At 51.9% G+C, this 13,963-nt stretch overlaps 1 protein-coding gene across 1 annotated transcript in view; it reads left to right on the forward strand.

Annotated features, from left to right (window-relative positions):
• Window positions 1–694: 694 nt before the first annotated feature.
• Window positions 695–13,963, forward strand: part of SLC13A3 (solute carrier family 13 member 3) — a 77,631-nt gene continuing 64,362 nt past the window's right edge. Inside the window, exon 1 of the mRNA XM_055304820.1 lies at window positions 695–812. Within this exon, the coding sequence (XP_055160795.1) occupies window positions 702–812 (111 nt within the window). The 5' untranslated portion in view covers window positions 695–701. The remainder of the gene's footprint in view (window positions 813–13,963) is intronic.

Below are 13,963 nucleotides of genomic sequence, written 5' to 3' on the forward strand. Positions count from 1 at the left end.
CTAAGGACGCAATTACCACATCACTCAGCAGCTGTGCTCCTTCCTGGGCTTTTATCCAGGAGGAAGGAAAAGATGCCTCCAGGCTCCTACCTACAGGTGACTCAACCGACCCCAGGGAGGAAGTCAAACGAACAGCCGTGGAGATTCCCAGGGAGCGCTTCCTCCGTGCCAGGCGCCGTGCATCATCCCATTTAACTGCCCAACAGACCTCTAGTCTGGTAGAGGCCATTATCATCAGCCCCACTTTGCGGATGAATAAACTGAGGCTCCAGGGCCATCGCTCAAGGCGACGCAGCTAGACCGTGCAGAGTCAGGACTGGAACCCGATGCTAACAAGTGCTTTGATCCTCGCATCGTCTTTACCGCCCCTTCCACGGGAGGGCAAGGGGGGCCAGGGAAGGTTCCGCAGGTGTCCGCAGGTTAAACACGAGGCCACGCTGCCTTGAGGGCTGGAGTCCATTCCTTGTTCCCGTGATTAAAGTTCCCTAACTATCCCGACAGTCCACGCCCCCCCCCACCCCACCCCGGTCCCCTGCCCCCTGCCCGAGTCCCAGGGGCGCAGGCCCCACCCTCTTCCTCCGGGAGGGGCAGGGAGAGGGCGGGTCCCGAGCGCAGTCCCCTCCCCGGGCCCTCCCCGGACCCTCCCCCAGGCTTTAAGCCGGCGCCGGGGCCCAGGCCCGGGCAGTCCGGGCGATCGCGCGATGGCAGCGCTGGCGACAGTGGCCAAGAAGGTGTGGAGCGCGCGGCGGCTGCTCGTGCTGCTGTTGGCGCCGCTCGCGCTGCTGCCGGTGGTCTTCGCCCTCCCGCCCAAGGTAACGCCTCCTCCTCCCGGGCGCCCCCCGGCCCTCTCCCCTGTACCCTGCCCCTCTAACCCTTTCCCCGCTGCGCCTGGAGCCGCGTCCCACGCAGCCTCCGGGACGTCCTCACTGGCCCGGGAGTGAGTCTCTCCCCTTTGATGAGCTCTGAGGATGCGCTGAGCGCGCGGTGTTCAACGTTTCACCCGACAGTCACCAGGATCCCCTGAAGGAGTGCCACGCTGTAGGGTCCGGGGCAAGTCCCTGAACCTCTCTGAACTTCATTTAACTCCCATGTAAAAAGGGAGGAAATGAGACCGTCAACCCATAGGGTTGTGCAGACGAGGCAATATATGTAAATCGCTTAGAACTGGTGCCCAGCAAGTGCCCACGACAGGCACGCGGGCTGGCTTTACTCCAGGCCCCTTTCCTGATGGGAAGAGCCAGCGTTTGAGGAACCCTCACCGGGAGCCTGGCAGTGAAGCTTTGCCTTGCGGGCATCGTTTTGTTTCAGCCTTTCTGTGCCCCGCAGAGAGGGAGGGTTATTTAGCTCGATTTTCCAGAGAAGAAAAAATGAGGCTCAGAGAGATGAAGTGACTTGCCCAGAATCACACAGCACGTGCCTGAGTGTGGATCCAGCCCTGGCTTGTCGGAACCCAGAACTTGAGCTCTTTCTGCACTCTCAGAGAAAGTAAATCCCTCCACCAAAGGCTGCAGATTGAGGTCAGGAATGTCACGATGTAAGTCAACAGCAGTGGGGCCTGGGAGAAGATGGCATCACAGGCCCCGATCGGGTCCCTCAACGGTGCCTGGCCCATCTGGGACATTATGGGAGGGCACGGACAAGGCTTCTACCACCAGGCGGTTGCTTCACTACCTCTCAATGCGTTATTAAATGTTCATAAAAAAGAAAAGCAGGTAGAGGGTGCAATTTAGTGGTACATTACCCAGCACCACGAGCAGAGACCAGGGGAGCTGGGCGAGGTGTTCAGAGAGGGCTGCATGGAGGATGGAGCCCACCTTGGGCACAGGGAATAAGAAGGTGATACCAGCTGGTGCCAAAGAGATCCAGGTCTAATGTACAAACAAGCTTTCTGATGTGGAATGATCCAGGCTCTTGGACTTCTTTGACATTGAAGAGAGAAACGACAAATGCCGGAATAAGATGAGGTCACTTTTTAAAAACCATCCCATTCCCGGGCAGCTGCTGACCTCAGGACCTTGGACCAACTTCCTTTCTTCTTTGGGTCTCGCTTTCCTTGTCTGCAAAGTGGGGCTGTCATGGCACTGGCTTCTGAGAATTGATGTGAAGGGCTGAGCGAGGAAGTTGCCTCACTTTGTAGAGCATCACCGGTGGAAGGATGGGTGGGCCTGTGAGGTCCCAGGTGGAGCCCCAGGGAAGAAAAGAGAGCACGCAGCATCCTTCTCCCCAGCAGGGGCTTCTGCAAGCTTCTCTCTGCTCTGGCCTCTAGCAAGATCTCTGAACCCAGGGGCAGAGCCAAGTGTTACGGGGCCTGAAGCATATAGTATTGGAAGGGTGCTTTGTAAGAAAAAGTACACGGAGGGCTTGGGAGGGGCTCTGAATCTTAAGCGAAGCGTCATTAGCTTCACAGTGAATCCACTTCACTGGGTTGGGTGAGATGATACAAGTTCGAGTGGGGTTCCACTTGAACCCCAAGAGCCCCAGTAACATGCCAGTAGCCTTCTGCGATGGTGGTGGGGCTGATGAGTCAGGATTTGTGGGATGCTTCACTCTTACTATGTGCCAGGCGCCACGTGAAGAGCTTCTCAGGCATCGTCCTAGGTAACGTGCACAGAGCTGGGGAGACAGCTGCTCTCTGAGCATCCCGACTGACCAGGTGAGGAAATGGACGTTAGCAAGATTAGGTGACTTGCCCAAGATCACATACCCTGGACAGAGCCAGAAGGCAGGGAGTGTGCTTCTAACCATTGCACTTGATACTCTTTCCTCCGTTATCATCGAGTAAGAACCTCTCCTGGTTCCCTACCTATGCTGGGGGGCGGGAGAATCCTGCGTGTGGCCCTCTTTAAGTGGCTGATAAGTGAGGGCTTGCTCCCAGGAGACAGGTCTGGCTTCTTGGGGGATCTTAGCCTCCCTCAAAAATCTCTTCTCAGCATCCTCAAAGCCTCACCCCATATAATATGTATGTAATTATCATTATTTCATTCTTGGCTCATAATCACTGATATGTTTCTCAATCTGATGTACAATGTGAGTCATGGCATCTTTAGAGAACATTGAACAGAGAACATTGCTGTTTTTATTGATCGGGGACATACGTTTAAAGCAAAGAGTGGGTGTGCTATGCAAACACAGGTTCCAGACAATTTCTGTGGTAATCTTATCCAATTTCAACCCTGTGATAACCTCACCAAACAAGGGCTGGGGGGCTAACAAAAACTTTATGTTTGCTGTGCAAATGTAGTTTCAAGGCAAGCATCCATAGTGTCAACTCCCACCCCCAATGTCACTTCTAAGCCTCTCTCATACAGAAATTCTAGAACCACCCATGCATGTGATATTGTACGTATGGGTTCCCAAAAACTTTGCAGGTGTCAGATCAGGAAAAACAGTGGAGAAGCCTGGGCATTTGCCATTTGCCCTATTTTGGGTCCTGGCTGTCCAGCTTGATGATGCCTCCAAACCACCGCTGCTCTGATGTCCTAGGAGTCTGTGTGGTTGACAGCGTCGGCCCTTGTGCACCTGTCCCCTGGAGACTGGTGAGCCAGTCTGCGGGGAGGTCAGAGTTAATCTGATGAGCAGATGGAAGTGGAGGGATGGGGGCGGGGAACAATTCTTACATTATGTCCTCCTGGCTTGGAACAGAACAGGGATGAAAAGGAGTGGGGTGTACTTCTGGAATGCAGTGATTGCAGTTTCCAGTGCCACTGGAGGTTCCAGCTCTTGCTACAAGAGTGCTGGAAACATAGGAAGTCGGATGCTGCTGGAAGGATCACCTCAACATTTTCCAAGAATGGCCACCCTGGGAGATGGAAGTTTGGGAGCTGGCCTTAGGCAGCTAGTGGGGATAGGTGAGACTGTTAAAGCAGCTTGCAAGTGAGCACTAGCTCCATCCATGTGTTTGCAGGGGAATCTTGCCGCCTTTCCCATCTTGCACCCATACCCACAGAATGCAGATGTAGCCAGACTAACCATGTGGCCAAGATGAGTTCTTGCAATGGGTACTCACATGTGACTCTAAGGATGCTTCGAAGAAGAAGTATTGGGGAGATATTCTAGGCAGGACTGCTACAGGGTGTTACACAGGCTGTGCACTGCACAAGGGACCTTGAGTTGGCAAAAAGAGACTGGACCTTCCTGCACTCCACACCTGCCCAACTGTGTATCCTGGTGCAGGTGCATTTTGCCTGGTGCAGTGCTGGATCTACCTGAGGAAAAAAAGGAAAGTCTCCTTTCCTAATGTGCTGCTAGCAGCCAACTTGTTCTGGGGTGGTGGATCTTTTTAGAGGATGGTAGTACACCTGTAAGGTCAGAGGCCCACTTTTTTGCATTTGCCTAATTCTTAGGTGGGTGGGATTTAAGTGGATGATGAGGAAAATGGTCATTTCATTCCCAGTCTTGACTCTTTGGAATCAGAACTGGATTCTCATTCCACATACTTGCTCTGTGACCTTGGGCTCCAGTTTCTTCACTTGATAACATGGCCACAAGATCCCCTCGCTCCCTGGTTATTTTTTGGGTCCCGTGAAATCATATAGTACCTGTGCCATAACTTCCTGCTTTTAAGTTCAGTGCTCAAGGTTTGTTTCACCTCTCCTGAGCCGTACCTGGGCAACGGAGACCCAGAGAAGTCAAAGGATGGATAGAGCACAGGCCATAGCACTGAGAAGGCCTGCATTTGGGTCTTGGCTCTGAAACTCAGATGGGCAGCTCTGCATTTCTGAGCCTCTGTTCCCTAATTTGTGAAGTGAGGACTCACACCTTCCCCCAAGGGCTTTATGAGCCTTAATTAAGAGAACATATGGAAATTGTCCTGTGCTGTGCTGAATGTAGTGTGAGTTTATAATAATAACAGTAAAAAAATTTTCCCCATTTATCCTATACTGTTTTATATACCTTTCAAATTTTGTTTATTTACTCTTCACGTCAGCCTTAAGAAGAGAGAATAAGGATGATCCCCAATTTTACAGATGAGGAGAGCAAAGCACAGAGAAGTTAGGTAATGTTCCTGAAGTCACACAGTTCCTCAACATTACTTTGTTCACTTCTCTTGGTCCTGGGTTTTGAAATGAAGACAGCATGGCCAGGGTTCTTAGAGACCTTGAGTCTTTCCTTAACCGGGACTTCCCAGAAAATCCCCATAGATCCAGCCCTATGTATCCAGTACCTTCCTAGTGCTTTAAACTTGTTTTATCTCACTGAACCCAGAGAGCTTGGACAGGGAACCCCCAAAATGGACTAGGATCCGATTTCGTTTCCATCATCCAAATCATTGCCCACAACATTTTTGCCAGGTCCCCTTCCCTGCTCAGTATTACTTACTTAATTATATTCCTATCATGCCTACCCCCCATTTTTTACATTATTGCTGCCTTACTACCTGCCCCTCCTTTCCTTTTTTCTTTTTTAAAGATTGTTTTAAATTTATTCGTGAGAGACACAGAGAGAGAGAGAGAGAGAGAGAGAGACATGGGCAGAGGGAGAAGCAGGCTACCCTGCGGGGAGAGCCTGATGTGGGACTTGATCTCAGGACCCCAAGCATCACACCCTGAGCCGAAGGTAGACGCTCACCCACTGAGCCACTCAGGCGTCCCTTCACCCCTCCTTTTCAAAAAACTTAAATCCAGTGACTTAAAAGGAAAATTTAATATCAAGACCGCATATGGGAACCAGGATCACGAATGACCAATAGAAGAAATGCAGCAAATATCCAGTGTCGTTGATTGTGGCTACACGCGCTGCCCGCTTGAAGCTGAGGGCCTGAGACCTATCCTTTCTGTGTTGCCCAGGGAGGCAAATGCTCAGGAGAGGCGTTGAAGACAAGTTTAGTACCAAACTGAGACTTGGCTTTGGAAGAAACGAGAAGGAGTAAAGAATCCGAGAAGGAGTAAAGAATCCGCAGAAAACCTGCACGAAGCTCTCTGACTCTCTGACTCTGACGCAGTCCCCGGTCTGATAAGCGGATTTCTTCATAGTCCTTTCCTTGCGGGGGTTTTGTGATCAAAGATAGGTTTATTTGCAAACACTCCATCTCAGAAGCACATACATTTTGTTTCTTTTGAGGTCTATCCTGTACATGCTCCCCCTCCCCCATGGAGAGATCTTTGATGCTGACTGTGGGGGAAGGAGAATCCCTTGTGGTGTTCGGTGGAATGAGCTAGTTGATATGGTCAGTCCTGAGCCTCAGTTTATTCGTATGCAGATTGGGTCTAATCCTACTGAAATGCATTCATGCTTGAGTGCTGGCTTGTAGTAAGCTCTCGGTAAATGTCAGCTGCTGCTATTACAGCCCCTGTCACCGCGGTTCAGAATTTGGGGCTCATACTAGCTCAACTTCCACCAAGAGGTACCTGCGGTCCAGAGAAGCAAGTGGGTTGCCTGAGGCATCACGGTGAAGGAGTGGCAGGGTGGAGGGCGAGCACCTTCCGCCCTGTCTTTGTCCACTGATCCCCATCTTAGGCTTCTGGCTATCATGTGTTAACTAGCAATATTTAATCTCTGAGCCTAACTTCTAGGTGAGGGGTGAGGGGAATCCAGGTCAAGCTCCCTTACTTCTGTTCAGATCACAGTTGGCCCTCAACAGAGAATATAAACAGCAAATATTCATTGATCACTTACCAGGAGCTCTAGCCTCTTTGCTCCCTCTGCTACCACATTAACCTTGCCTCTTTCTTAAATATCTCAAAATTGTCCTCACCCCCAGGGCCTTTGCACTTGCAAGTTGCCCCTGTCTGAACTGCTCTTTCCCCAGATGTCTGCAAGCCTTGCTTTCTCACTTCAGTCAACTCCGCTCAAAGATGACCCTCCTCAGAGGCTTTTCCTGACCACCAAAAAAAAAAAAAAAAAAAAAAAAAATCCTCCATTCTCTTCCCTGCCTTACCTTATCACTATCTGGCAGTTTATTATGCATTTAAGGAATGGGCAAGTCAGGGTAAGCAGCTGAGGATTGGCTGGTGCAAATCACTTCAATGGGCTCTGGGACGCAGGCTGTCCCCTAGGTGTCTGGTACCTGACCCTCAGTGATTAAGGCCAGTGGGTGGATCAGGCCTGGAGACAGCCAAATAAGAGAGGTGGTTGTGGGTGTGGGCTTTGGATTGGGCAGGTTTGCATCTGAAAAACACCTGAGTTATTTACTATCACGAGGAACTAGCTAGCCCTGGGAGGGGCTGACCTTTCAGAGTTATCAAGGTCCCAAGATATCAGAGCGTCAAATTCAGAAACTAGAACACACACTTGATTAGGTCCTGCCATAGTCTTCTCTTCTCTCACTGTGATCTAGCCTCGTAGGCCTTCTTTTGGTTCTTCAAACCCACCAAGCTTGTTCCTGCCTCGGGGCCTTTGCACTTGCTGTTTTCTCTGCCTGGGTTGCTCTTGCTGCTGATCTGCCACAGTTGGATCTTTCTGGTCATTCAAGTCTTAGCCCTAACAGCCCCTCTTCTGAGGAGTCCTCCCGGATTACCCCTCCTCAAGAATGCTTGTCCTCCTTACCCCACCAGTCACTCTCTACACCCTCCTGTTTTATTTCCTTCGTGGAATTCATCACAATCTGAATTATGGTCATTATTTGCTGTCTGCCTTCAAAAGTAGGCAGTGGGCAATGGAAGGGCACAGCTTGTTCCCCACAGCATCCTCCGTGCCTGGGACAGCACCAGACATGTAGTAGGTACTCAGGAGACCAGTGAATGAATTAACTTGGATTTGAACCCAGGCGGCCTTGATTTCAGAAGACATGCATTTTCAGAAACTCCAGACTGTGGCGTTTGTGGAAGACCTGAGCTAGAGGCAGCATTCTGGCTCTCCTTTCTAAAGTTGGAAAGACCGAGGCCCAGAGAGGGCCTGAGGGACCTTCCCAGCTGCTCCCAGCCAGGTGGTCCCAGAACCCTCATCCCTGCCCCTGCACGCTCTCCGGCCGGGCCTGACCCTTTGCCCACACGGCCCCCTTGGCCTCGGAGCTGCTCCTCTGAGGCCCGGCCAACTTTCCACTTTCCTGGAGCTCCTGCCAGGTGTGTAAACAGGCCGATGTGATTCCTGGGGATGCAGCAGGGAGCAAGATCGTTTCCCGACCAGACGCAACAGGACAGTGCCCTCTGGACTGATGAGCAGGACTTTCTGCCCTCCCTCCCTTTCCCCTCCCCCTCCTCCACCCTTGCCCGACCTTGAAGACACAGAATCAACACCTTAGCGGAGCCAGACCTGACTAGGGCCTGGAACAAGTCACACCCATGTTCCTGAGCTGTTCTTTCCCGCTGAGATGCATCAGGGGAGAGACACACCAGGACACAGTTCAAAGCACCTCCTGCCAGGTCACTTCCCTCCTCTGAGCCTCAATTTTCTCATCTGCAAAGTGGGCATATCAAAGCCTACCTGCTGGGAAGACTTCAAAACATCTGACACAGAGTAAGTGCTCAGGAAAGGAGCCTGGCTGTTGCTATTTATCTGCATTATGGGGGTACCAGGCTCTTGGCTCTGCTCCTTGTCCTTGAAACCTACAGGGCGAGAGGCAACCAATGGGGATGAGCCTGTGTTGTTGGGTAGAGGGAAGCACCAACACACAGAACGGAACAGTGATCCCCAGCTGATAAAGAAGTGGGAAGAGAGCTGAGGGGACCACAGGCCCCTGCTGGCCAGCCTGGGGGCTCTCTTGGCCCGCCTGTCCCTTTGCTCTACTCTCCTGCGTGGGTCCTTATCAGCAGTCTGGGCCAAGATGGGGATTTGATTTCAACCGTATAAGCTCTGTTACAGGAATGTGCTGGGGTCCCTGGGAGGCTGCAGGAAGTGAATTCAAGCTTGTTGATGGCCTGGGCCACATGCTTTATCCGTGCCCCAGGAGGCTCCTAAGAGTCGTAGCCAGCACCTCTCCAGTACTTACTAAGTGCCAGGTCCAATTCAAAGCACTCAGCATGTGCTTGCTAGCTCATTATGCTCACCACGGCTCTGTGGGGCAAGTGCTGCTCTTGCCCACATTCACAGATGGGAGAATTGAGGCACAGAATGATTTAGCCACTTGTCCACACTCCCAAGGCTTAGAAGCTGCAGACCCTGGCATTCTAGCTCTGGAATCTGTGCTCTTAGCCACGACGTGTGATGCAGGGGTGATGGACACATTTTATAGATGGAAAAGTCAAGGCTGAGAAGTGAGGCCACTTGCCCAGTACCTCACAGTCACTGAATGAGTAGTGGGGCTGGCATTTGACCTTTGGTCTACCTTGTTGAAAGGCCCACACTCTTGCCTGGTTGGGTGGAGGCAAAGGGGAAAGGAAATGATTGTGTAGCCTGCTGTCAGGGACATCAGGAAGAGCTTTCCAGAAGACAGAGATGTCATCCTGGCCCGAGTAGGAGTATGGAAGTTTCAGGATGCTCTCTGAAGACAGGAACTAACATGGGATGGTCATACATGATGGATGGGAGCTTGGATTTGTCTGCTTGGGTTCAAATCCTGGCTTTTTAATATGCTGTGTAATCTTAGGCCAGTTACTTAACCTCTCTGTGCCTCCATTTTCTCATCTATAACCTGATAGTGTCATAACCAATAATGTTTGTAAAGGTCTCAACAAATTTGACCTGATTTCATGGGCAAACCACCTACTACATTCCAGGTTCTGGGAACTGCTTTAAATCAGTGATTCTCAAGCATTTTGCTCCACAGGAGACAATTGGCAGAGTCTGGAGACATTACTGGTTGTCATGACATGATGGAGGTGCGACTGGCATTGAGTGGGTAGAGGCCAGGCATGGGGCTAAACATCCCACAGCACGGGACGCCCCTGCTGCAGCGACCTCAGGCCCCGAACTTCCGTGGTGTTGTGCTCCAGAAGTTCACCTTCTGTGTGTTCATTGCTTTGATCCCCCAGCCGGCCTGTGAGGCAGGCACAGTCAAATCCCATTTTCTGTCCAGTACTCAGGCCGAGGGTGCCTGGGTGGCTCAGTGGTTGAGCGGCTGCCTTCGGCTCAGGTCATGATCCCGGGGACTTGGGATCCAGTCTTGCATGGGGCTCCCCGCTGCTTCTCCCTCTGCCTCTCTTCCGACTTTCTTTCTCTCTCTCTCTCTCTCTCTCTCTCTCTCTCTCTCTCTCTCATACATAAATAAAATAAAATTTAAAAAACAAAAGAAAAAGGAAGCAGGCCTGGGGGCCCATGCTTGCCTGGGGGCCACAGCCTGGCTGCAGAGGCCTCACGGTTGGGGAGGATTTGGAAATACCCCTGCCGCCCAGCCTGCTCCTGGCTGTGCTGGGTGGAGCTGACCCCTCGTCCCCTCTGCCCCAGGGCTCTCAGCGGGCGACACACTGGTCCTTCGGTGGGAGAAACAAGAGAGGCCCTTGTTCTCTGCCACTTGTCTCTGCTGCTTGTCCCCATACTTTCGCACTTGCACCTTCCTCTCCTGACACACTGCTCTCCCCGCCGGCTCTGCGGCCCCTTCTCTTTGAAAGGCCTGGAACTTAGCAAAACCTCGGTGAGGGGTGTGTGTGTGTGGGGGGGGGGGTGCTGAGCAGGGCGTTTTACAGCTGAACCCCAAACCTAGACGTGTTGGCACTTGGCTGGCAAGTGCATCTGAGGGGCGCTGACATCTGGGGTGAGAACATGGGGTGTCCAGGCCCAGGGAGCCCAGCAGAGGCCTGGGGCTGCACCCTGCTCAAGGGTCATCTCCCTCCTCTTGCTGGGGGACCAGGGGCTTGAGACCTGTTCTGAGGGCACCTTCTCACCTCTGCTAACCTGACGCCCACCTAGGAGACCTGTTTCCATTTCCTGCTCCCCACCTTTTTTTCTTCTGGGGACCTAGATTCCTCCAGACCTTGGCTTTTTTCCTTTAGGAGAGGGGTCTGCCTGGAATCCCTGGGCTGGCGTGTCCTTCCCAGAACCACTTTCTGGGGGAGAGGGGCAGCGTCGTGAAAGTGTGAACACCAACATGACACCAAACTTCCGGGAGTCCTCTTGCTCCCTCTCTTCCTGGCTGTATGACCGTGGGCAAGCGACTTAGCCTCTCTGTGCCTCAGTTCCCCCTCTGTAAAATGAGGACTGATAGGACCTACCTCGTAAGGGTGTTGGCTCATATACCTTGAATATTTGGGGCTGTGCCTGGCCCATAAGAGGTACTAGGTCAATAGTTGCTATTAATGTTATTTTACTACTAGTGGTAGTAATATTTGCATTACAAATGAGCTTGGGGATCCAGGCTCTGGAAGTGCTTTACAGAGTATGAGGCTTACTCCTGGGTCCTCTTGGCCTCCTCCCCGCCCTCACTGTGTGGGTTCTTGGGTCTTCTGAGCCTCTGTTTCCTCCCTTATAAAACAGAATAAGCTTTTCCCTAAGGGCTGCAGAGATTAAATGAGATAGAGCTTATCAGAGAGAAACCTCTTTTTCTTAGTCTGAAGTCTGGAACCCCAGAAGCCTGAGAAGGGAGGGATTGTGGGCAACAGAGGGTCGTTGTCAAAAGGGGCTTGGAAACTCCATAGGTCAGGCCTCTGCAGCAGGGGCCAGCTTCCTCCAACTCCCCATGTGTGCCACAGGGGCTCCCAGGATGCCTGAAGCAGGGCCTGCTTGACCAGAGTATGAGTGGAATGATGGGAAATAGTAGAGAATTGAAAGTGTTAGGAGCAGGACAGACTCCTAGTGCAAAGTAGTGGGCGCACAGGATATGGCCTCAGCTGACCCGGGTTGCCTGCTGGTGTGACCAAGAACTTGTTCCACGAGTGACCAAAGCATGTGCCAGACTCAGTTTCCTCATCTGTCTAATGGGCCTGCCTACCTCATGTGGCCATCGTGAGGATCCAGGGAAACTAAGACTTTGTTAACAGTAGAGTGCCTCAGGGCCCCTGGGTGGCTTAGTTGGGTAGGTGGCTGCCTTTGGCTCAGGTTGTGATCTCAGGGTCCTGGGATAGAGCCCCTCATTGGGTTCCCTGCTCAGTGAGGAATGTGCTTCTCCCTCTCCCTTTCACCCTTACTCATTCTCTCTCTGCACTCTCTCTCTCAGATAAATAAAATACATATTTTAAAGAAAACAGTAAAGTGCTCTGCAAATAGTAAATTACAAGCAGCGATCCCGTCTACCTTGTTCATTCACCAATGTACCTTCCAACACCTGGCGCACAGTAGGTGCTTAATAAATATGTCCAGAATGAATGTGGAATAAAATGACTATTTTCTGTATGCCAGGCACTGTCCCCAAGTGATTAATACATTCGGTCAAAAACTATTAATTGAGCACCTACTCAATGCCAGCTACTATTCCAGAGGAACATGGCAGTGAACCATATAGTTGCAAGTCTTTATACTTATGGAACTGACATTCTAGGGAGGGAGACATTGAAAAAAAGAAACCAGAAAAATAAGATCTATGGTATGGCAGATGGTGATAAGAATAAAATCAGGGAAGCAGAGCGGGGAGTTGACAATGGAGGTAGTGCAATTGTAGAGTCAGGAAGGTTTCATTGAGGAGGGAATATTTGAACAAATACCTGAAGGAGATGATATTTGAACAAAGCTGAGCACATATAAAGGAAGAGCAAGGGACGGAGGTGCAAGGGCACTGAGGTAGGAGCATGACAGGTGTTCATCAAATGATCTTCCTGGGCCTCAAGACAACCCTTCCCAGGAGACAGGCCCTTGGCCCCCTGAACATGGATGGAGATACTAAGTTCCAGGGCATAGCTGGGATTTAGAGTCACATCCTCCTCTTGCCTTCAAGCCAGATTTCACTTTTGGCCAGAGAAAGGGCTCCTGTTAGTACAGGCCTCCAAAGACGTGGGGAGGGGCTCTTGAGAGGCAGAGCGGGTAGAGAAGCCCTGAGGGGGGCTTTAAGTGTACCCCTACCCCACATTGGGAACTGAAGGGCCCTCTGGACAGATGGGGACACTGAGGCCCAGAGAGGGGAAGGAACTGCCCAAGGTCACGCTGTGGGTGGCTTTCTTTTTCAGAACAATGTGCTCTATCCCCCTTGGGCTGAGCCCGGCCGCTGGGGCCTCCCGAGTCCCATGCCCCCCCCCCCCCCCCCCCGCCATCTCACTCATAAATGATTAGTGAAGCTTGGACAGCCGTGATGTGTGAGCTGCCCCAGGAACACTTTTAATGAATGTCTTCAGGAACTTGAACTTGTTAGAACATCTGCTAATGAGTCCAGGGGTCTAACCAATCCAGTCCAGAGGAGTGGTAGGAGGGTGAGGGGGCTGGCCTCGGAGGTCCCCCCCTTGAGTTTTGGGCCCAGATGGACACAGGTGGCTCTTAACTGCTTCCTCGGCTGTTTTCAGGCACAGGAGAGGAGAGCTCTGGTGGGAAACCAGACCAGACTTCTGGGCTGCCGCCACTGTTTCCTTCTGGATCACCCTGGGCTTGTTTCCGGCTTAACCTTCTAAGCCTCAGTCTCCTCCTCTGGAAAATGGGCACACTAACCTCAGCTCTGCGTATCCTCAAGGCTGAACAGACCCAGAGAGGATGAGACAGGGCTTATAAAGTACTTTTCTGTTGAGTGTCCTTTCGTTTTCTTTAATACCAAAATGTATATGGAACAAAAGTCACAATACATGTAAAGGAGCTCAGCCCAGCACCCGCGCAGAGTAAGCGCTGGCTGTTACTGTCACTGCTATTTTCCTTGCTGGGCCTGGTCCAGGGCCCTGGGCTCAGACCACATGGAGGGAGTCCCACTCCATCCCTGCCTAGAAGCGCACCCATGGATCAAAAGGGGGGTACCTCTTGGTGCCTGTTTTCTCATTTCCAAACGGGCTTGTGTGCTGAGCAAGTGAGTTAATGCATGGCAAGGGTGTGCTCGGCGGCTGCCAGGGGAAGCCCTCAGTAGATGGTAGCTTTATGGTCCTCATCTACAGCTCATACTGAGGCAGTGTGACCTTGGGCCAGTCACCCAAGCTCTCTGAGCCACGGCAGGCTGGGGACGGCAGTTGTAGCTGCCTCATGGGGCTGTGTGTAGGGTTGAACAAGGGAATCCCTGGGAACCTCCCTGGCCCAGTAACAGTGCTCA

This window comes from Nyctereutes procyonoides, unplaced genomic scaffold (assembly GCF_905146905.1).
Source record: "Nyctereutes procyonoides isolate TBG_1078 unplaced genomic scaffold, NYPRO_anot_genome, whole genome shotgun sequence".
Taxonomy (NCBI): Eukaryota; Metazoa; Chordata; class Mammalia; order Carnivora; family Canidae; genus Nyctereutes; species Nyctereutes procyonoides.